This window comes from Spermophilus citellus, assembly GCF_964194105.1.
Source record: "Spermophilus citellus genome assembly, chromosome: 7".
Lineage (NCBI taxonomy): Eukaryota > Metazoa > Chordata > Mammalia > Rodentia > Sciuridae > Spermophilus > Spermophilus citellus.
Window position 1 is genome coordinate 79,420,137 of NC_138188.1, and position 23,174 is coordinate 79,443,310.

Consider the following 23,174-nt stretch of genomic DNA (forward strand, 5'->3'; position numbering starts at 1 on the left):
TCTAATTTTTCTCTTTATGACAGTGTATTTTTTATGGATACCAGATCTGCTCAGATTTATTTATGATATTCTTGTAAATTTCTTAAAGTTTTCTTTTGTGACTTCAAACACCTCTGCTTCCTTTGGGGTCAATTGTTTTTGTATCTTTCATGCAAATATCTGGTAATCTTTGGTTGTGACTCACAGCTTTCATATATTAAAAAGAATGCCAGAGACATGAAAACATTGCAAGTACAGCACAGTAACAGAATGATTTTCAAAAGGCTCCAGTATTCTCAGTGACCAGTGTCTCTAAATTGAACCCACTAAACTGACTGATGTCCTTAAATTCTAGTGAGTGCTAAGACCAAGAATTATGACAACCAATATTAAAGTTGAGCAGACAACTATACTATGCAGTACCATGCATACTGCAGCATGAACATATTTGGATCTTGCAGTCACACCTGAAACATGGCCAATTAGCTATACAGGTTCACTCCCTATTATTTTTTGTGAACTGGCAATCAGTGCAACCTATTTATATAAAATTGAATATTTTGTACTTCACTTACCACATTTGGCAAAGTTTTACTCTTATGTATTATGGAAATAGAAGAGCCAATGCTTTGCATCATACTAAAGTCCAAATTAGAAACAAAGAATAGGAAAGCAGTTTCGGCTCATAAATAGTAAAAATATTTGTTTGTCCATCCCAAAACACAATTTATACCTGTAAAAATCAAGAGGCAAGTAGAAAAAAAGATGCAAAATTTATAAAAAATGTTTAATATTTTAACACATAGATGACTTAAAAATCCACACACACACAAAGAAATCCCTACTAGAAAAACAGACCAAAATCATTTATAGACATTTCTTACAACAAAATGTAATACTAATAAGCACATGAAACATAATGAAATACAAACATTATTAGAATTCCTTCAAGCCTCCCCAGACAGTGGATAGACATAAAGTTACATTAACATCTGTAGCTGAATTTCAGTCTTCTGACTCTCCCTTACTTTGTGATTCAGAAACTCTAGTCTTGCCAAGGTTTTCTTAAGCATTTTTGAGAAGTCTCATGTCCAGCTAAGACATCTACTCATCCCAGTCCCCTAAAAGGTCATCCCTTCTTTTATTACTACTGCATTGATAAAAAAGGCTTTCTTTGAAGTTAATGTCCAATGTTGACAAGGATGACAGGAGCTAGGCCTCCTCAAAATCTACTCTTAAAAGCAGATTTCCAGAGGGATAATTCTAATATATACCTAAGACTTTCAAAAATAACACTATTTAGATATTCAGTTGACATTTCTGTTTCTAGGAAATTAATTAATGAAAATACATATATATAAAGGAATATATATGGATATGTTCATCACCATGATATAAGAAAAACACTGGAATTAATATATTTAACTAAGTATAATATATTTAACTAATATTTAATTAATATATTTAACTAATTAAATATATTATGATGAACACACATAATGGAAAATTATGAAAATTATTTAAATCCTGACAGCTTTTAGTCTATTGATACAATAATCATCATTATTGAAAATGTAATATATCAGGTTTACACAAATAATGTGTAAAGCAGAATTCCATTCCTGTACTAATATATTTTATTCTGTAATGTATATATGCAGACCAAGAAGCTTAGCAGAATATAAAGCAAAATTGTATATTGGTCTCTGATTATTGATAATACAAAATGATTTTTTAAATGCATAATTGTATTTTCAAATTAGATTGCATAATTTGAGGAAATTAGTAGGATAGAGCTAGTAGTTTAAACTGATGAAAGATGTTCAATGAGCCCAGAATAGCTAAATGAAATTCTGGGTTAATAATAATATTCTACATAAATATATATGTGTGTGTGTGTATGTGCATGTACGCGCGCGCGTGCGTGTGTGTGTGTGTGTGTGTGTGTGTGTGTGTATCCCTCCTCTGACCCCTATAGTACTAGAGATTGAACCTAAGAGTGTTCTACCACTTAGCTACATTCCCAGGCCATTTTAGTTTCAATTTTGAGATGGTTTTGCTAAGTTGCAGAGGCTCCTCTCATACTTGCAATTCTCCCTCCTCTGCTTCCCAAGTATCTGGAATTATAGGTGTGTGCCCTGGTGCCTGGCTATATGTATATTTCAAAACAGATATAAAGGTAATTTCATTTATTCTCACCGTAAAAAATGATAAGTATTTGAGGATATATTAATTACCCTGATTTGATCAATTCACTATATATGTATCAAAATACCATACTACTCTGTAAATATATATATATATATATATATATATATATATATATAACTATTTATAAATTAAAAATAAAATAAACTCCAGAAAACTCTAATATTTAAGGGAAAGTAAAGATCATTAAAACAAAAGCAGGTCAGGTATGTTGGCACACGGCTTGGGAGGCTGAGGGCAGGAGAATCTCCAGTTCAAAGCCAGTGTCAGCAACTTAACAAGGCCCTAAGCAACTTAGCAAGACCCTGTCTCAACTTAGCAAGATCCTGTCTCAAAATTATGTGTGTGTGTGGTGTATGTATGTGTGTATGTATATATATATATATATATATATATATATATATATATATATATGGATGTGGCTCAGGGTTAAGCACTCGTGGGTTTAATCCCTGGTGCAAAAATAAATAAATAAATAAATAAAAGAAAAAAGCAGAAAGAAAATGAAAATATTTGTAGATATAAAAGGAAGTGAATTTAAAAAAAAAATAGAACTTTAACATTCTCAATTATCAATCCAGTTGGAGAGTGAGAGGAGGGGTAATAGAGACCTCCAGAATAATTTATTTCTTCCTAAGTTCAAATGAGAATAAGCTGAGAAAGAATAATAACTTCAGAGAAAGGCAGGGTAAAGGAAACATTTTCCGATAGCTAGGGAGGTATATCCCAGAATATCTGTGAAGCTCATTGAGAAAATATCAAATGTGCCATTTTGAAAATAGAAAATATCACATAATGCAGAAAGTCACAATTCATTGTGTTCATGAAAATTTAAAGTCATTGTTCTTGAATGTATCTTTTTAAAGTCCATTTCAAAAAACATATAAGATGACTAAGAAGAAATACACTGATGAACTAGAACTAGTGATAGCTAGTTCCTATTGCTTTACTCATCTGTAGAAAGGCTTAGCATCTATTCTATAATTTTATTACATTACTTCCCTTTAAGCCTGGAGAATCCAATCTCTATATTTAGAACAGTGTAATAAACATACCAAGGCGGGGATATTCCTCCACAATAGAGTTAATATGCTTAACCTATTATATTTAGAAAAATCAAAAGTAAAGAAGGGATAATAGCCTCTAAACCCACCTTCAAAATAGACCCATTACTAACATGCTGTTTCTTTCTAATCTTTCTTCAGAATATTGGTGTTGTTTATTCTTGAATTATTCAAGGATTCTTGCTCAACCCCCCAAAATTATTATAATTTTTTCTCATATGTATTTCCCAGACTCATGTAGCATAAAACCTAATAAAACAAATATTTAGGTAAAAGGATATGCAGCATTGAATAGAACAAGTCAAGGTATATTAGGCTTTTTTCCCCCTCATCATCAAGATTTGTTTTTCTTTTAGCATTAACAAATTCTACCCAAGCAAATCTTACTAATGCAAAGATAATTTGAATTTTCCTAATGTCAAGACAAGTGTAATCCTGCCCTTTCTGATTCATTGAATGATGACAGGAAACCAAATCCCACACCTGATAAACATTTTAATGTCTCCCAATACCTCTGCATTCATTTCCAGCTCAGATTCTTCATGGTTGGTTTTGTGTGTTTGCTTTTGCTAAACTTTTCATCTCATTTGCATCTTTTGGAACTCTCCTCTTATAGATCTTAGTCAACTTAGTTGTGGAAATTGATCCCTTTTAAAGAACTGACTAGAGGCAGAGGGAGGGGAGGTGGTGAGAAGATCTGCAGTTATTTACATTCAAGCAAGGTTTTCAACTTAAAGTGGAACTTCAAAATGCCAGTTCCTAAAAGCCTTTCTCTGCTTCCCTTCTAGTCATAGGATGCCATGTTGCTCAGCTTCTTTTCTCCTTTCTCTAACATCACCCTTTCTCTCCCCTTGATTGCCCTCTACTATGGTTTAAATAGGGTAATTAATGTCCCCCAAAGGTCCATATGTTAAAGGCTTAGTCCCCCAGTAGTACTACTGAGAAATGTTATGGATATTTAGGAGATGGGGGTGTTATGAGATTTCCTCTGGGCACTGGGCACATACCTGCAATGAAACTGTGGGTCCGTGGTCCATTCATGTTCTTCTGCTTCCAGGATAATAAAGTAAGCAGTCTGCTATGTGCTGCTGCTACAATGTGCTAACCTTACTAGAGATTCAAAACAATAGGGTCACTTGAACTTGGACTGGAAGCTCCAAATCTATGAACCCCAATAAACCTTTTATCTATATAAATTAATTGCCACAGATATTTCATCATAGTAATGGAAAGTTAACCAACACCTTCTACTGCCAACCCTCTAACGTTCTGTTCATTTCTTAATACAGACCATTTCTCTATCTTCCCTGCTATCTCCTTATAAATTGGAATGTCTGCAAATTTAAATGTGCATAGAAATTATCTGACAATTTTATTAAATCCTGTATTCTGTGTCAGTACATCTGGGATAGGTCCAGAGATACTTCATTTCTAAGATGCTCTAAGGTAAAGCAGTCCATGAGCCACACTTTAACAACAGAGTTATGACCGTTTTTCAGGACTTCACTTTCCAAATCTAAAGGTGTTTTTCCATATATTTACTTATAAGTTAATAATTGTTGTTATCATAGAAATACTTTCAATATCAGCTATTACCATTTATTTTTCATTCTGCTATATTAAAGTCCAACTCAGTGTAATAAAATGGAGTCTGCAGCTGGTGTGTTGGTAAGCATAGTTAATTATGCTATCACAAATCTTATTCAGATCATTAAATATATCAACAAAAGTTAAATATGCAATGAATATTTATATTCCCTTAGAGAAAGAAACAATTTTAACTTTAGAGGAGACAGAGGCAAATGCTAACAAACCATTCCAAGTGTTTCCTTGGGGTAGAATGATTTGAGCAAAAAACACAAGTGAGTTTTGCTATTTCCAAACAAGGCAGTTAAGTACACCTCCTCCATTGTTCTCTTTATTGCAGGGGCACTGCATGCCATGTGCACCATATTGTATAACTAAGATGGAAAACATGTTGGACTTACACGATTAATAAATATATTCTAATTGTTATGGTTTAAATATAAGGTGTCCCCCAAAAGCTTATCTGTGAGACAATGCAAGAAAGTTTAGAGGTGAAATGATTAGGTTATAGGAGTCTAAACCTAATGAGTGCATTAATCCCCTGATAGAAATTAACTGGGTGACAACTGCAGGCAGGTAGGGTGTGGCTAAAGGAGGTGGCTAATTAGGGGTATATATTTTGTCCCTGGTGATCACAGCTCTCCCTCTCTTTTTTCTTGTTGCCTTCATGTGCCATTCCCTTTCCACCATGATGTTCTGCCTCACCTCTGGCCCAGAGCAATAAAGCTGGCCTTCTCTGGACTGAGACCTCTGAAAGCCCCCAGAAAGCTTTTATTCCTTTAAAATTGTTCCTGTCAGGTCTTTTGGTCACAGCAGCAAAAAAGCTGACTGAAACACTAATATTGCTAAATCACTGAGATATGAAAATTTGGAGATTAAGTTGGAGTTTGGGGAATTCAAATATTATTATTCCATAGTCTATTTTATCCTAACTAGTACAAGATTATGAAAAAATAAACTAATGCCTGTAACAGAGATTATTCAATAATGTATTAATCTGCTTTTTAGTTAATTCTAAAAATCAAAGGACTCCAATAAAAGCAATAAAAGAGTACTTCACATTTATCCTTTGTATAAAATTAAAGCAAAAGAGTATGAAAAATAAAACCATGCCAAATTATATTTTAAATACTAGAGAATAATAATTGAGAAAATGACAATTTTCTAAATCATTCTTTAATATAAATGGGGGAATGATTCTAGAAAGCTCCAATCATGATTTTTAAAATAATGAACAAAATCTTATGAAGTACTCTAAAGTTTGAGTGGACTTTGGACAGACCACCTGAGAAAGTTAGGATGTGATGAAAAAAAAAAAAAAAAAAAAAAGAAAAGTCATCTAAACAGAAGAACCAGAATGAAAAAAAAAATAGGAAGAATAACTCTTTTTGAGAAGAAGGGCAGATTATATAGAAAGAGGTAAGAATAGAAGCCTCTAGATCATGAGCCTTGTATACCAAGTTCAAATTTGAAAAATACAGGTAAGAGACAAGATGCAGCAGCAAACACTTTCCTGCTGAGCTTATCTAAGCAAATTGCCATGTTATAGAGAGGTTCACAAAATGGAAATGGTAGAAAAGTCAGAGAGCTAAGGACCTCAGTCCTGTAGCTGAAAGAAACTGAACTCTAGGTTGGAAGAGAACTCCAAGCTTCAGAAGAGATTTCGGCAAGGGATGACCCTTTGATTTTAGTCTTGTGACCCTAAGTAGTCTCTCTGAATTTGTGCCTGGACTTTCTGTCCTTCAAAACTATGAGATACACTCTGTTACTTTAAGTTGCAAAATTTGTGCTAATCTGTCACACAATAATAGAAAAACTTTTAAAAAGGCAAAACCATGATTTTGAATCAGGACTAATGTATTAATATCATTACTCTCATTCCATGTGCAAACTAAGGCTGCCAGCTTCAGTTCTAACAATTGGCTTGATTGGCTAATGCCATCCTAGACCAAACTTTGGCACACAATAAATAACACTGAAAAGCCAGAGATTCCTTTGTGTAATGGAACAGAAAGAATTCACAAAGATGAGGAGACAAAAATTCCGGCTTGAATCTTTCATGTGGTTTCTATCTATTCACTCTCCACCCGTCCATCTGATCTCTGAATATATAAGGAAAATAGTTTCATAATTATGATGAAAAATTGATTATCGGGGAATCAGTTATTGGGAGCTCAGTCATTGTCCTTTGGGACACAACATTATCTTCCAAAATGTGGTAAAAAAAAAAGCAGTATATTTTCTGTGCCAGCAATCAATAATACATAGTGTTTATTTGTGTGTGTGTGGGAGAAGGTTACTACTGTGGACCACCCAGGGGTGGTCTACCACTGAGCTACATCTAACCCTCTTTATTTTGAGACATGGTCTTGCTAAGTTGCCTAGGTTGGCCTAGAACTTACAAATCCCCTATCTCAGCTTTCTGATTAGCTGGGATTACAGTTGTGTTCAACTACGCCCAGCTTGTGTTGTTTTTTGAACCAAAATGCACAGGTCAGGAATGAACAAAAACAGGAATGAAGTGCTTATCATAATTTAACATTTAGTGATTATTATAGTTGAACTATATCCTCTAAAAAGACACAGAAGTCTTAATTCACTCAATACTAGCGAATTTGTGACCTTATTTGGAAATAGTGTCTTGGTAGGTAATAAATTCAACTTAAAATCATTAAAGTAGACCCTAATCTGATGTAAGCAGTGTCCTTACCAAACAAGGAAATTTGGACATAGAGAAAGATATGTACAGAGGAAAGACAATTTTAAAACACAGGGAGTATGCATCTAATGCAACCAGACACTGGGAGAAAGGCATGGAAAAAAATGCTCTCTCATACATTGCAGAAAGAATCAATACTGCTGATGCCTTGAACTCAGACTTCAAGTCTCCAGAATCATGAGAGCACAAATTTCTGTTATTTACGCCATCCAGTATGTGGTGCTTTGTTATGGCATGCTAGGAAAGTAATGCAGTCACCTCATCTCAGTTTTTTGCATTCTTTTCTCATCATCTGGGTTCTCCAGAACCAAGAAGGAATGCATTCTCTATGGGACTTAATATACTTCCACTGAGGTTAGAAGCTGAGACTGTTATATAGCCATTTGAAGTTCCTTACAACTCTTGGGGGGAAAAAAGTAAAGTATTATGCTGAAATGTCAATAATAATATGACAATAATCAATACAAAAGAGAATTATTGCCACATATAAACAAGGGTTAGGAAGAGTAGAACTCCTCCAGAATAACTCTTATTCACAATAGAAATGGTGAAAGAGGCAATGGGTATATCATCCCCAGGGAGGAACAACAAGGACTCAGGTTCTTCTTGAATAAGGGTGTGGTTAATCTCATTGACAAGAAACAAAAATGAGGAGTTTTCTGAGGACAAGAGAGATAGGAGGGTTAGGAATGTAGCTCAGTGGTAAAGTGTTCACTAGCATGCATAAGGCCCTGAGTTTAATCCTCCAGAACTGCTCAGGGAGGGGTGGGAGTTAGAAAATGAACAGTGATGGAATTACCACCAAGATCTAGCTTATAACCAAAAGAGAGACAATTAAGTACTAAAGCCACTACCTGTGTTCCCTTTCTTGTCTTTTATTTTGGAAGGAGCACATATAAGATGCACTGGTACACTAAAACATCATTTCATCCATGAAGTACAGAACAAAACCAGTGGAAATATGGCCATCACCTATTGATAATAAATTAGGAAATGGTACCCTCAGGTCCTCCTTGCTGAATGTGGCGATTAGAACCTATTGAAGAGGGGTTCTTTCTGATATATAATAGTTACTTGAATTATGTTAGAGAAATATTTTCAAATGGTATTTGTGTAAAGAAGTGTGTATATTATGAGTCAATAATTAGAATGTGTAGACTTTTCTTGTATCTGTTTTCTTCCAAGAATGCATTCCTTTGTAGCAATTGTCCTTCTGGTACTTCATGTAATTCTAGTAAGCTGTTAATCACAAGACTTCAGAGCCAAAAGCAAAGATAAGTCAAAATGATCAGGCTCCTAGGGGTCATGAACAGAGACACAGAGGACTAGAAGGCAGGTAGAATGGAGTCATATGATGGCAGTTCCTAAAGTACAATATGTGAGTTCATACTATATAGATCACCTAAATGCAAGTCTCTGGCTTTCCTAGGTCTGGTTGTCCATTATGCCACTCGATAGATTTTATTTTATTTATTTTTTGGTACCAGGGATTGAACTCTGGGGCACTTAACCATTGAGCCACATCCACAGCCCCTTTTAAAAATATTTTATTTAGAGACAAGATCTCCCTGTGTTGCTTTGGGCCTTGCTAAGTTGCTGAGGCTGGCTTTGAACAAATGACCCTCCTGCCTTAGCCTCCCAAGCCACTATGATTATAGGCATGTGCCACTGCACCTGGCATTCAACAGACTTCTAATAAATCCACTTAACTCTTTCTTTATTCCTTCCTTCTTTCCTTCTTTCTGATGGCAAGAATAGTGTTGTTGCTCATAGGTAATAAATGTTGATCTATGTATTATTAGTTTTCTTATAATATTTTGAAGATTTAAATCATTTAAATAGATCATTTAAGCTACAAAAAGAATATTAAAGTTGGCGGACAGTGTGTATTATAGAAAACATTACTAGGTTTCCTAGTATAGGATGGTAAGAGAATATGGCTTAGAGTTTATTGTTCTTATTGCTATATCAGAAGCTGTTCTCAAATTTTACTGCACAAACCCTAACTATAACATAACCTTGATAAAATCTCTCCAGCAGTGCAATGTTTTGGACTTCGAAATAAAGAGAATTTAAGAAAAGATAAGGAATAACTAAAGGGACAATTATAAAAGAAAAAGAGTACAAAAGGAGAAGGAAAATATGTCCAGTGTAGACTGCAACCACCCAAAAGTGGAAGTCTAGATAAGGCCAAATTAGCCTAGCCAAAATAGATATCCTCTTCCTCCTATTTCCCTGTATCACAAGTCCTTAGAGAGAAAAAAATAAAATATGTAGACAGTATGTATTTTAAATACATAGATTCTCCTCTCACATAAAAATGTCATCTAATTATATATATACATATATATACACACACATACTTATAATATCTGAAAAATCAATTAACATCTCTGAGTAATTTATTATTAAAATGAGCTTGAACTACGTGATTTATATCAATTCTCTCAAAAATATAACTGTAATTTGTTAACTTTTCCTTAAATAGCAACTACATTACTAAGGGTGATACTTGAATTATAAATAAAATATTTAGAGTTCAAATCATATCTCAAAATTTAAATCTTTGGGTGGTAAAGGACAGGGGACGCAGCCCAGTGATAGAGCACTTGCTTAGCATGGGTAAAGCCCAGAGTTAAATTCCCAGCACCACAAACAAACAAAAAAGAGAAACAAAAATCCCTGTATCTGTTTCCTTATCAGTAAACCAGACATGGTTTTAATTCAATTGAGCAACCACAATTTTAAATGACCATTATAGGGCCAATTATTCCTTATGTGATATACTTGTAGAATTAATTTACCTAGTTTTTCAGTGTCTATGTACAAGTGTTATTGTCCATACATGGATATGCAATATACACACATATATAATTTTTACCTCCGCCTAGATTCAGTCAAAATTTAACAATCTCTACAAAAATAAAGGACCTAGCAAATTCCTGTGATGATAAGCAGAAGTGTGGCAGGCCACTTTTGCCTTTCTCTTCTCTAAAACACTGGTCTTCAGCAAATATTTGGTTGTCCTAATGAACCATATAGATGAGGTTGTGCACACAGTCACATACAGCCATAACTAATTATAGGAGTTTGATTGTTGAAGTTTTGCAGTTGTAGCTCTTTAATATAATGTCAACAAGTAATGTTTTAGCCTTTAAATTAGAATTTTAAAAATACATCATTCATCCTTATGATTAATAAAAACAAGTGTAATTTTAGTAATATTCTAATAAATGGCCATCTTTGAAAAGTTTACTTTGGAGCTGTAGGTACCCTAAATGTTATTTTTAAGTCAGAGTTACTTCTCTTGTGCCAATTCCTGAGAATAAAACAGCACAAGAAAGCACTTTAAATCGTGAATGTACTTAAACTTTAGAAAATAAATTAGCTGAGAAATAAAATGTACCAAAAGCCTTGATACTCTTTATTCATTTTTCAGAGCATACTCAATACACTGCCTTCAACCTGGGTATGGGAACATAAGGAACTGTATATACAAAGATAAAGTGCAAAAATTCACGCCACCATCTCAGATCCGTGGCACACACTGTCAGAAATCCTGAGTACAAAATGATCTGAGAAATGTAATATTTAACAGTCTCTTTTATTTCAAGATTAGAAAAAGACATCTTCCTATTGCTATGCAAAACCTCCGTTATCCTGAAACAGTTCATTTGTCAATGCAGGACAAGCTCAAAGTCCAGAAGTTGCAAAAGGATAGTTTCACTAGGGGTGGGGAGTGCAGGGTGGGGACAGGCTTTAGTACAGGGGGAGGACAGTGCGTTGACTTTTCTTCCTACTCGTACTGCAATGTGCTCATCCTTGTCCTTTAGGATCCTAGGCTGTTGGGGCTGGAGGGAGGGGGTGAGTACTCGTTCTAAATCCTTCATTGATACTTAGCGTCACCCAGGTTCTTGCATCAGTCCTGTAAGCAACACATGATTCTCACGGCAGAGCAAATATTGATCCTCCCCACCATTACACAGTTTGCTAGTCCACAGCGGCTTCCATACAGTGGGTGGTTTTTCAGGACTTAAGGGAAACTTTCTAGGAGGCTGCAATCCCAGAGAAAAAAAAGTCCTACCAACCAGGGCACATAGTTCAATTGCCAATGCTGGGGAAGGCAGAAAACAAGACACTATTGATTTACTCACAGTTTGCCTCTGAGACTGGAAGCACTAGGGCGAGGCACGCCAGGAGCGCCCGGCAGCGCCCACCCAAGACCCTCATTTCGAAGCCGGCAGAGGCGCGGGAGAGTACAGTAGCGCGTTGCTGAGGTGCCTGAGCGCGGGGCGCTGGGCGGAGCTGCTAGCCCGGGCACTGCTCTTTGAGCACTGCAGCGCGGCGGCGCCTGAGAGCCTGCGAGAGCCGGCGGAACAGCGGGGGCGGGGGGGGGGGGAGGAGACCGCCCGCTCCCAGCCCCCAGCCCAAGAGGGGAGTGATAACAAGGACATTTCCAGGAAGTTTTTCGGAGCTGGGGGGGGAAGGGCTCCGGGAGAGTGTTGGAGGCCTAGCAAATACTGCCAGACGTCATGTCATTCCTCACCAGTTCCCAAGGTCCAGCTTTTCCATTTCTCCAGAATGCGAAGTTTACAAAGGGGAAGAGGTAGAAGAAGGGAACTCAATAAAAATCTTTAAGGGAGGCTGAGTGGCTAGGAGAACTTTGAGGACTTAGAAGAGAGGATCCCCAGGCTCAGGAAGAGAAATCGCAAGAGAATGGATTGCCCAGAGGATGTTATCCAAACCTAGATGTCAGGGAGAACATTAGGAAGACTGCAGAGAATAGAAATAATGGAAGAAATCTGATAGCTTTGATCATACACATTTTTGTTTGGGTCTTGTATTTGTGGTGTAAGAAAAAATATTTTCTTTTTCTTTTTCTTTTTTTTTTTTTTTGAAGAAAAAAAAACACAGTGTATCAAATTCCATCACCTTCCAACTGTTTGTTTTGTTCTTTGCATATTTACCTTTAGTTTTTTTCCTTAGACATCTGCATGTGAAACAGGTTTAGGGCTGCATCTGGAGCTAAACTTCCTGATCTCAAATCTCATATTCTACCACTTACTAATTGTAGCTTTCAGTAAATTGCTTCATCTTTTTAAGTTTCACTCAGTCTTATCATCTGTAAAATAGGGATACTTATAGATTTTCATACAGCTGATAATTTCAGTAGACAACATACAAAGTAATAAGTGTGTATCCAATAGTATTTAATGCATACTTATTATTCATTTTCTGCCCAAATGAAATATCACCTGTTTTCTTATGTGTATGAGTGAAATTTGATAGGGTTCCATATTTTAAAGGTATCTTCAAGCTCTAGCTTTTTACAGTTCTGTGATGCAGCTGGGTGGAATTTGATTAATACTAGAGTCATTTTTCTCATAAGAGCATGGGCTGAGGAATTTTCATTCACTCTGTAAGGGAGGAAAATTCTTCCTACTATATTCCTTGTATGTTCTGGGCCTTGTCTTAAAATTAAATTGACATAAGATAGACTAATAGGAGAAAACAATAAATAATTACATATGCATTCAGGGAGTTTCACTAAAATATGAGACCAAAGGCGGTGGCCGAATGATTGACACATATAACATCCTAAGCTATGGAATGGTATAGAAGTTGGAGGGACAAGAGGCAAATTAAAGGAAGATAGGCAGAGGAAATGTATTGTCAAGAAGGGTTGCTTTGTTGTGCAGGTAAGAGTTTTTCAGGCAATAAAAATTGTCTTCAGAAGTAGCTCTCTTCCTGGCACAAGTAAATACCTTTACTAATGGAAATTTAATTGACAAATGTAAGTTTGCTATAGTTTAGAACTACCATGGCCTCCAAAGACTTGATTATAAGCCTGTGGTGATGTAACCATTAAAAGGTAGGGCTTAGTGGAAGATCACTGGGGACACGCCCTTGAAGGGAATATTGGGAATCCCATATTCTCTGTCTCTATTTGCTTCCAGGTGCCATGAGGTAAGCAGCTTTCTTTTGCCAACTGCTCTTCTGCCAAAATGTATTGCAACCAGGCCAAGCAAACATGAATTGAAACCTCTAAAATCCAGAGGCAAAATAAACTTTTCCTCTCTTTAAGATTATTTTCTCTGGTATTTTGTAATAGCAATAAAAAGCTAACACAATTTCCTTTACTAATGAAGAAATTAATTATTTTTAGGCAGTTGAGGGGAAAGTAAAGAGGTTTCTTGACTTCTATTGGTTCTTGATTGCCTTTGACTCAAAATAATACATATGCCAAAATGGCATATTTTGGGATGGCATGTTATGAACCTCTTCAACTCATTGCAAAAAAGCATTATTGAAAGACAGGTATGGTAGTACATTGCTATAATTCCAGCTACTTGGGAGGCTGAGGCTGGTGGATTGTAAGTTTCAAGCCATCCTGAGCAACTTAGACCCAGGCTCAAAGAAAAAAATTAAAATGACTCAGGATATAGTTCAGTGGTAGGACACTTGACTAGCATGCATCAGGCCTTGGGTTAGATCCCTAGTACTACAGGAAAAGGAAAAAAAAAAAAAGGCAAATAGATAAAAAGAATTACTGAGTATATCTATGACTCTTTTAAATTGTCTTCTTTCTTGGTTCCTTTGACTTCACCCCGTCTATCAGTCTATTTGTTACTTTATTCTCAGTCCCAAATGATTTAAATATAAATACACTTCAAAACTCTGTAGAATTGTTTGGGTTATATTAAACAAAATAATTGATAAGTATTATATTTAATTAATAAATATTTAAATACCTGTAAGCTATGAGACGTCAAATAAAATCCCCATTTGGGAATCTCCTCACCTTGTGAGGACAATTTGAGAAGAGAATATAAACTATGAGATCTCAAATTTCTCAAGGAGGGAAAAATCTCCAAAGCTATGAATCAACAACATTCAAAACAATCGTCTCAAATACAAACATAAAAATATGAAAAGTGTGAAGAAGGGAATGTTAAAGAAACATAAGTTGACCAAAAGAAAAAAAAGGAAAAAAAATCTTCCTCTTTCAAAGATTATGATTGAATGTGATTATCTTTTTAGTCCTGCAAATGTCCAGCACAGTGCCAGCAATAGTTATCAGTGCTAACAGAAAAACAAAACAAAACTGTGTCCTACATTGTAGTATCAAAATTTTTTTTTTAAAGAGAGAGTGAGAGAGGAGAGAGAGAGAGAGAGAATTTTTAATATTTATTTTTTAGTTCTCGGCGGACACAACATCTTTGTCTGTATGTGGTGCTGAGGATCGAACCCGGGCCGCACGCATGACAGGCGAGCGCGCTACCGCTTGAGCCACATCTCCAGCCCTGTAGTATCAAAATTTGAAAAATAATCTGAAATTCTTAAAAATAAAATTTAATAATACATCTTTGGATAAAATATTCAGGATTTTAATTTACCTCAGAAGTTCACTCTGTGATGATGATATCTAACTTTAGCTAAATATTGATTAGCACATGATGAATCTTATTCAACTGAAATGTATTTTGAATATACTTCTAAATATACAACATACAAAGTGTTCAAAATTTAATTCTTAATCTAATACCATTCCTAACTCTAACCCCATCCCCTCATTTAATTTTATATTTTCCCAATTCCATTTTTCTGCTAATAATTTACCTAATATACTTAATTATGCTTGATATCTGCCTTATCATCCCTCCCATCAGTAGAATTCAAGATTGATGAGGTGAGAATTCTCTTATGTTTTGTTCACAACTATACTCTTAGTGCCTAAAACAGTGAGTGATTCATAAATATTTAACTCAATTTAATAGTTTGAGCCTGGGAACATTTATGGCAAAAAGAATGATAGTGGGTGGCAAGACTATTTTCATCATTCAGAATAAAATAGATAACATTGTGTAAAACAGTCATAAAATTACAGTGGTTAAGATAACAAGTGTTATTTCTTGGCCATGGGAAGTCTATTCTAGATCTACACAAATTTTAGGTAGTTGTCTTCCAGTGTTGGCTTAGCATTCCATGCTGCCTTGATTTTATGGTACCTCTAATCAACATACTCTCTCATGACTGCCATTGCAAAGGATGAGAGAACATGGAGAATTGCTCTTAAATGCTTTCACTAAAAAGTGATGTACCACTCAAACTTCATCGATCAAAACAAAATACATGGCATGCTGGATTCCATATGGGAATAACTATTTCATGCCTCTAAGTAAAAGATAACTAGAAATGATGAGCAGCTCTTGTGGCTGCAAAAACTTAAGTTAATATATTGAAAAACAAAGAGTTGGCTTTGTTAGCTTTGTGACTGACTGCATGTTAGTAAAAGAAATATATCACATAGGGCTGGGGATGTGGCTCAAGAGGTAGCACGCTCGCCTGGCATGCGTGCGGCCGGGTTCGATTCTCAGCACCACATACAAACAAAGATGTTGTGTCCGCTGATAACTAAAAAATAAATATAAAAAATTCTCTCTCTTAAAAAGAAAAGGAGAAATATATCACTACCAGATCTGGGAAAGTTATGAATTAGAGTTAGTGTGAGTACATGTTCTGGGAAAAAAGTTTTGAGCTTAGTTCCTGAAATGCTCAAGAAACAGTCACACAGTAACAGCCTATGGGCACAGAAGTAATAATCGAATTCTCCAAGACAACATGTTTTTTAGAGAATATATATAGGAAGCCAGAGGAAGAATGGCTAGGGAGATAAGAAGAGAACAAGAATAGTGTAAATTTGTGAAAGTTCAAGGAGAAAATTTTAGAAAAGTGTTAACTCCACTAAACATATTAAAAGATTCAAAAGAAAACTGATTTGATAATCAGGAAGACAAAAGTTATATCTAAAATGTATGTTTTGATGGGACTTAAGCCCAATCATAGTTAATGGATAAGAATTAACATCAACAATAGAGCTATTTGAAGTTTTGAACCACTAGTTTTAGGAAGTGTGTCAACAGAAACAGTACATATCTGGCTCATAGTAAGTGGCTAATTTTTGGCCTTATTTTGCCGTGTCCTCTCATCCCTGACCCTGGGGGATATGACATGCCATAAATGTTTATGAGACAGAAACACCAATTTCAAAATCTGCTATCAGAAATAGCACTTAATATATATATATATATATATATATATATATATATATATATATATTTCATTACATATCAGTAATACTGCAAGGTAGATATTTTCATTTCAATTTATAGATGGAGCACAGAAGTTCACAGTAAGCTCATGAGATGAGTTAGTAAAAATCAGAGAATAATTTAAAACGTAAATATTAGTTCCAAACTACTATTTTTCCTTGAATACATAGGGATTCCCAGGGCTTTCTTTTCTTTTATTAGAATTTGATGGTATATATTTGTGGAAACTGAATGAACAAACATGTCTCTACTTATCTAAAATGCATGCATTTTTCAAAATGTACTTATCATTTTCTCTCAAAGAATATAACAGAAATCCCTATATTGCATAACTATGAAAATGAAACATTACAAAATAGTCAGTAGATCACACTGCCAAAACTGCTGAAATTAAATAGCCAGCAATCATGTATCTGAAAATCCAGGAAAAAACATACATCAAAGTGCTGACACTGGTTATCTTTGGGTGGTGAATGATAAATATTATTTTCTTTCTTGTTCCTTTCAGTGTTTTTCACATATTAACTAATGAACATAAAATTCTTTTGTAATCATAACAGCAAATAAAAAATGATTACATTTCACATTTTAAATAACAAATACACATAAACATAGAGATTAAAACATCACAGCCATTTGAACTATTAAGACAATTTAATAAATGAGTTTCTGGCTTATCCTTAATTTATAATAATTGCCTCAGTGATTTGTTCCTGTAGTTATGCAGTCTGAGTTGACCAGGACCCTAGAGGATCCCCATGGCTACTGCACTAACAAAACAAATCCACGCACAAGACCCAAGATCTCTGGATCTCAGGGATTCTCGAGACAGAACAGAAGCAGCCACACTGGGCAAGTAATACATTTTGGATATAAGGATAGGCCTAGCCTGAATTCTATCCCCTCACTCGGTATATGTCCGGACGCTCCGGTTGCCTAGTTACGAGAGCCATCTTCCCCGAGCTCCACCTTCTCCTTCTAGACCACGCCCACCTCCCCTTCCCACCGCTCTGGGAAGGGCGGAGGGTCCGGCCCCTTCAGCCACTCAGAGTCCCCCATTGCAGATCCTTTATCGCTGATTGGAGAGACGAAATGTGGGCGGTGCTTGAGGAGGGTCTTCCGCGCCTGGGAGGAACGTCAGCACGTAGACGCGGGGTTTTCTCTGGTCAGGTCCAGCTAACCCGGCTCCGGTGTGCCTATGGTACCGTTGTTCCTTGGGGAGGAGGGTTGTCGTTACCCGCTCGCGGGCCGACGCAGTTAGCGGGACTTGGTGCTCTCACCGGTTGCCTCCCACCCAGCTTGTCCTCGGGGCCTATCCGTCTCCGGAGTCTCCCCGTAGAGGCGAGGGCCCCTGGGATCGGTCCGCGAAAGCTAGGGGCCCATCCTCGCTAGGAGTTCGGATGGGAGGTGGCTGGAGGAGCTACCTGGGATGTTCTGTCTGATGGCCAATTGCTGCAGTTGGTTCAAGCGGTGGCGGGAGCCTGTCAGGTAAACTGGAGTCAATTGTCCTGGCGCTGCCCTAGGGGATGGGAATAGCTGAGCCCCAAGGGCCCGGGTGGTCGCCGCCTCTTCTCTGAGCGCCAGGCCATGGGGTTTGCTTTATTTGTCCGTTTGACTTGTCCTAGGAGAACAGATTGAAGGATGTGGCCTTTTTTGCTTTCTGCCTTTAAGTTCTGGTCAATACTGTTAATGGACATTATATTTTAAATAGGCTTGAATTTCTTAAAAAGATGTTGGTGGGAGGAGAGCATGAGTGCGCAGGAGATATTGTAACAGACTATCCGTTGTGTGTTTTTCTTCAGAAATTTTTGTAATTTTTTTTAATTTAACAAAGATGAATGAAATATAATTTTAGTAATGTGCACACATCCCATTTAACATCTCTATCCTTCCTCAACTTTCATTTGTGCTCTACCCCCGCCCCCCACCCCCAGTTTTGTTTGAGGACTTGGCTTGAAATCTGGCTCTACTACTTAATAATTAGATGACTCAGCCACTTTTGACCCCACCTTCCTCATACATTAAATAAGGGTAATAATATCTGTGCCTCAAAAGTGTTCAATGGAAATAAGTGATGGATAGTATTTTATTTAATTTAGCCCCAGTTTTCATCTGGACTCCATTAAAACCTTTCAATTGAAAGTTACCACTAAACATTTCATTTTGTAATGCTAGCTGTGTTAGTATTCGATGCCTGTTATTTTGTTGTTCATTCAACAAATATTTATTAAGAAACAATATATGCCAGGCTCTGTGTTAGGAAGAAATCATTGAAAATGATCCTTTTAAAACTTGAGAGGCCCAGATTATAAAAAGATCTTCAGTTTCTTACTCTGTATAAATAATATTGACTTTCCATAGTTCTACTTTGGAATTAGGCCAAAGATAAAATATAGCAAAAAGATTTTTTAAATTAACATTTCAAATATCATATTTCCCACAAGGAAGAAATATTCTTTAAGGAATGAATTGGAGGGCTGGGGATATGGCTCAAGCAGTAATGCCCTTGCCTGGCATGCGCGGGGCGCTGGGTTAGATCCTCAGCACCACATAAAAATAAAATAAAGATGTGTGTCCACCTAAAAAACTGAAAAATAAATATTAAAAAATTCTCTCTCTTAAAAAAAAAAGAATGAATTGGAAAAGCTGTATTTACACATTATAAGGAAAATACGTATCTATGAAAAAGAAATTTGCTTTAAATGAAACTTTTGGAGAGCTTTTAACTGGATTTGAATGTTTTAAATGTAAATGATATGATTGATTCTTAAGACTTAAAGAAGTATCTTTGGATGTATAGCTTTCAATTTATTCATATTTTGGTCGGATTTCAGAGTATCAAGACTTGAAAATTATTTATAATAGATGCCCCTGTATGTTTTTGTCTTTTTAAAAATGTATTTGATTTTTATGAGAGCATTTAGTATATATCCTTTTTAATTAAAAACACTCAAACTTATAATTTGAAGAAGTCATTACTTCTTATAGCAGCTCTAGTGTATTCTTTAGAATTTGTTTAAAGAAAAGACAAGAGCTCAGAAAAAGAATTTATTGATTTACAAGTGTAAAGGTAATTGAATTTTATTAGTAAAATAGAATTAAAGCTCAACCCTACAACACAGAGGGTATTTTCTCTTTATTAAGCAGCAGGTTGATCTGTGCTATACAATAGGATAGCAACTAGCCATATATGACCATTGAGCATTTGAAATGTAGCTAGTCCTTATTGAAATGCTGTTAAGTGTAGATTACATAGTGAATTTTGAAGGTTTATTATGCAAAAATAATATAAATTTTTAAAAAGATGATTACATGTTGAAATTAATTTTACCTTTTTGTTTTTCTTTACTTTTATTTTTTTAAATGTGTTTTTTTTTTTTTGAAAATTTAAACTTATGTGTAGCATGCATTTTATTTCTACTGAACCTGGCATTAAATCATAGCTTACTATTAACTAAGGCTATTGGTAAACATCTCTCCATGATGGATAATATTAAATATAAAAGGATTTTAAACAAGTTGGATTACTCCTATCAAAAGTACTCTTGTCCAATACCTGGTTCATTAGTAGTGACTGAATAAATATTTGCTATTATATTTAATTTGAGTACCCTTTGCCAATATTCATCATCATAAATAATATTAGCAAATAGTTCTATTTATTTTACTAGGGTAAATGAGAGGCAAGCAAAGTGATTTTAAAAATGTTTTATGATATTTTTACTTTCCCAAGAAAATTGCCTTTGAGTATTATGTTTTTATGGAATTTTTAAGTTTTAGACTATTGTACTGAGATTCCTCTTTACATTTTCTGAAGATGTGTTTTAAAATGTGATAATTAACAGAAGATAATGATTATTAAAAGCATAATGTGTTCTGAAATTGCTAACTTATCCAGTATATTCTGTACCCTTTGCGTTTAACCAGCTACCTTCACTTAGATGCTTTTCCATTAGTATATCAATCAAAGATTGGGTCAGGGATTTGATTTGTTTAATACCAAAAAGGTAGGAGCCAAGAAATTCAGTGTTAAGTTTCCAGTCTAGCTCAGGAGTCAAGACCAGGGTACCAGGTGATTTAGGAACTCAGCCTGTGTTCAAACCATAACTGCTATTACTACAAGCCAGAACGTGAACCTAGACTTTGAAGCTATGTAATTTAATCTGGAAAAGACTGCAAAAGGTAGACCCACAGGCAAGTGGTTTGCCCTAAAGGAGGCAGTGCAGTATAGTGTTGTTTTTTGAGACCATAATACGGTACTCAAAACTAAAAACTAAACTTTGGTATAATACTATCAACTAAACTGCACACTTTATTCTGATTTCACCAGTTTTTAATTAACATTCTTTTTGTTTCTCTCCAGGATGCATTCTAGGATCGGACACTGCATTTTTCATGTGTTGTTAGTCTTCCTCAGTCTGTGACAGTCCCCCAGTCTTTTCTTGTATTTCATATCCTGGAGCTTCAAATAGTACTGATCAATTTCTTTTTGAAGAATCATCAATTTTGTGTGTGTGTGTGTGTGTGTGTGTGTGTGTGTGTGTGTGATTTGACTAAGATGTTGTGTTATTGGGAAGAATTCCATAGAGGTAATGTGTTCTTCATAGTACATCATATCAAAGGTGCGTGATGGCAGGTTCTTATTACTGGTGATGTTGACCTTGACCACTTGATTGATTAATGTGTTATCTACCATGTTTCTCAATATCATGTATGAGTCAAATAGATTGGGGTCTGAATCCTACTATTTGTAGCACCTTTCCTCTGTCAAGTGTTGATAATTTCTGTGTTGCAGCATTTTGAGAGAGAGTGTTTTCATTCAGGTATTTGTCCTATAAAGTATTGGAGTCACTCAGTAAACCATACCTCTGATCCTGGGAGATAGTATGGATTAGTGATTTACTTTCCGCAATTCGTATTTTATATTTATCTGTAGTACACCTTTCTTTCTTTCTTTCTTTTCTATTTTAGTAAAAGAAGGAGTCATTATTCTTCCTGAGGATAATTCTTATGCCTATACTCTATTCCATTTCCTTCCTTAATTTGTTCAGCAGTCATTAACTCCTGGTGCATAAAAATCAATATATAATTGAAGCCAAAAATCACAGAAAGAGCTTATGTGATATAACAATAAACTTAAACTTTTATTTGAAAATGTTATTATTCAGTTTTACTATCAAAAGTACAAATTCACTCTCCGTCAAGCTTTAGGGGGAGAATTTATTTTCAGCTTCAGGTAGCTGCCTACCTACCTTAGCTCAAGGCCCCTTTCCTCCTCCTTCAAAGCCAACAGCATGAAGACTGTCCTCTTTGATTTTCTGCCTTTTTCTTATAAGGACCTTTGTGATTACTTTGTGCCAATTTGGGTAATCCAAGATACACTCCTTATCTTAAAATCCTTAATCACTTCTATAAAATTCCCTTTGCCATACAAGGTTACATATATACAAGTTCTGATTAGGTTGTGGACATCTTTGAAAGGCCATTATTTCATCCACTATACTTAACAACACAGATTTTCTCCTTCCCTTTACCCTGGGATTCTCAGTTGGCAGTGGATTACTGGCACTGTATCAACTTCCTCCTCTCTCATGCATTCCTTAATTCCCTACATCAGAAGACTTCTGCCCTGACCTTTTAGTTATTGTCCTTGCTGTGCTAGATGTTGCCTGGTTATTAAATCCAGTGCATTCTTTTCAGTCCTTTCTTTTGTGACCTTTTGGTATCATTTGATGCTTGAAATGCTCTGATTTCTTTTTTTTTTTTTTAATTTTTTTTTTCTTTTTCTTACTGCCTTCTTCCTTTCACTTTTCTTTTTGTCAGCTAGGCTTTCTTCATCTGTCTTTTAATTCTGTGTTTAATTCTCTTCTTCCACATATCCTTCCTGTGTGTAAATCTGTGTTAGCATTTTAACTACCACCTCAATATGGTTTCAGTACTAAGACTGATATACTAAGATTTATGTATCGAATTTCTACAGAATCCTCAGTTTCAACACACCCAAAATTATGTCCCATCTCATTTCCATTCTACACATTCACATTGCTTTTCTTGGGTTTCATATTAATGAATTTGTTTTGCCTCCCTGTTACCCAAATCAGAAGTCAGGAGTAATTATGAAAATCATTTGTATTTTATTCTCCTACATTGCCAGGTTTATTGGTTCTACCTGTTTAATACAGAAGTTTTCCCTTATCTGTAAGGTGTAGATTCTAAGACCCACAGTAGTTGCCTGAAATTGTGGATGATACCAGATACTATCTATATACTATATTTTTTGCTTTACGTATATACCAATGATAAGGTTTAATATATAGATACAAGACATTAGCAACTATAACTAATAATTATGGACCAGTTATAACAGTACTATAATAAAATGGCCAGCATCCATATCCTTGCATTTGACTACAAGCACTGTGATGCAACTGAGGCTACTAAATGACTAATGGGTGGGTAACATATATAGTATGGATACTCTGGGAAAAAAGTGATAATTCACAG

The 23,174-nt window shown here is 35.5% G+C and overlaps 2 protein-coding genes across 5 annotated transcripts in view; one reads left to right on the forward strand and one right to left on the reverse strand.

Annotated features, from left to right (window-relative positions):
- Nucleotides 1–11,915, reverse strand: part of PROS1 (protein S) — a 96,861-nt gene extending 84,946 nt beyond the window's left edge. The window contains exon 1 of one of the 2 annotated variants that reach the window (XM_081302246.1): nt 11,712–11,802. In XM_081302246.1, the coding sequence (XP_081158372.1) occupies nt 11,712–11,787 (76 nt within the window). In that variant the 5' untranslated portion in view covers nt 11,788–11,802. Of the gene's footprint in view, nt 1–11,711 lie in introns of both variants that reach the window. The other variant, XM_081302247.1, reaches the window with a different exon arrangement.
- A 5,865-nt stretch (nt 11,916–17,780) lies between these two features.
- ARL13B (ARF like GTPase 13B) overlaps nt 17,781–23,174 on the forward strand; it is a 63,143-nt gene continuing 57,749 nt past the window's right edge. For all 3 annotated transcript variants that reach the window (XM_081302123.1, XM_081302121.1, XM_081302122.1), the window contains exon 1: nt 17,781–18,158. Coding sequence is in view for 2 of the 3 variants with exons in the window: in XM_081302121.1 (XP_081158247.1) it covers nt 18,100–18,158 (59 nt within the window). In the remaining variant the exon portion in view is untranslated. The remainder of the gene's footprint in view (nt 18,159–23,174) is intronic.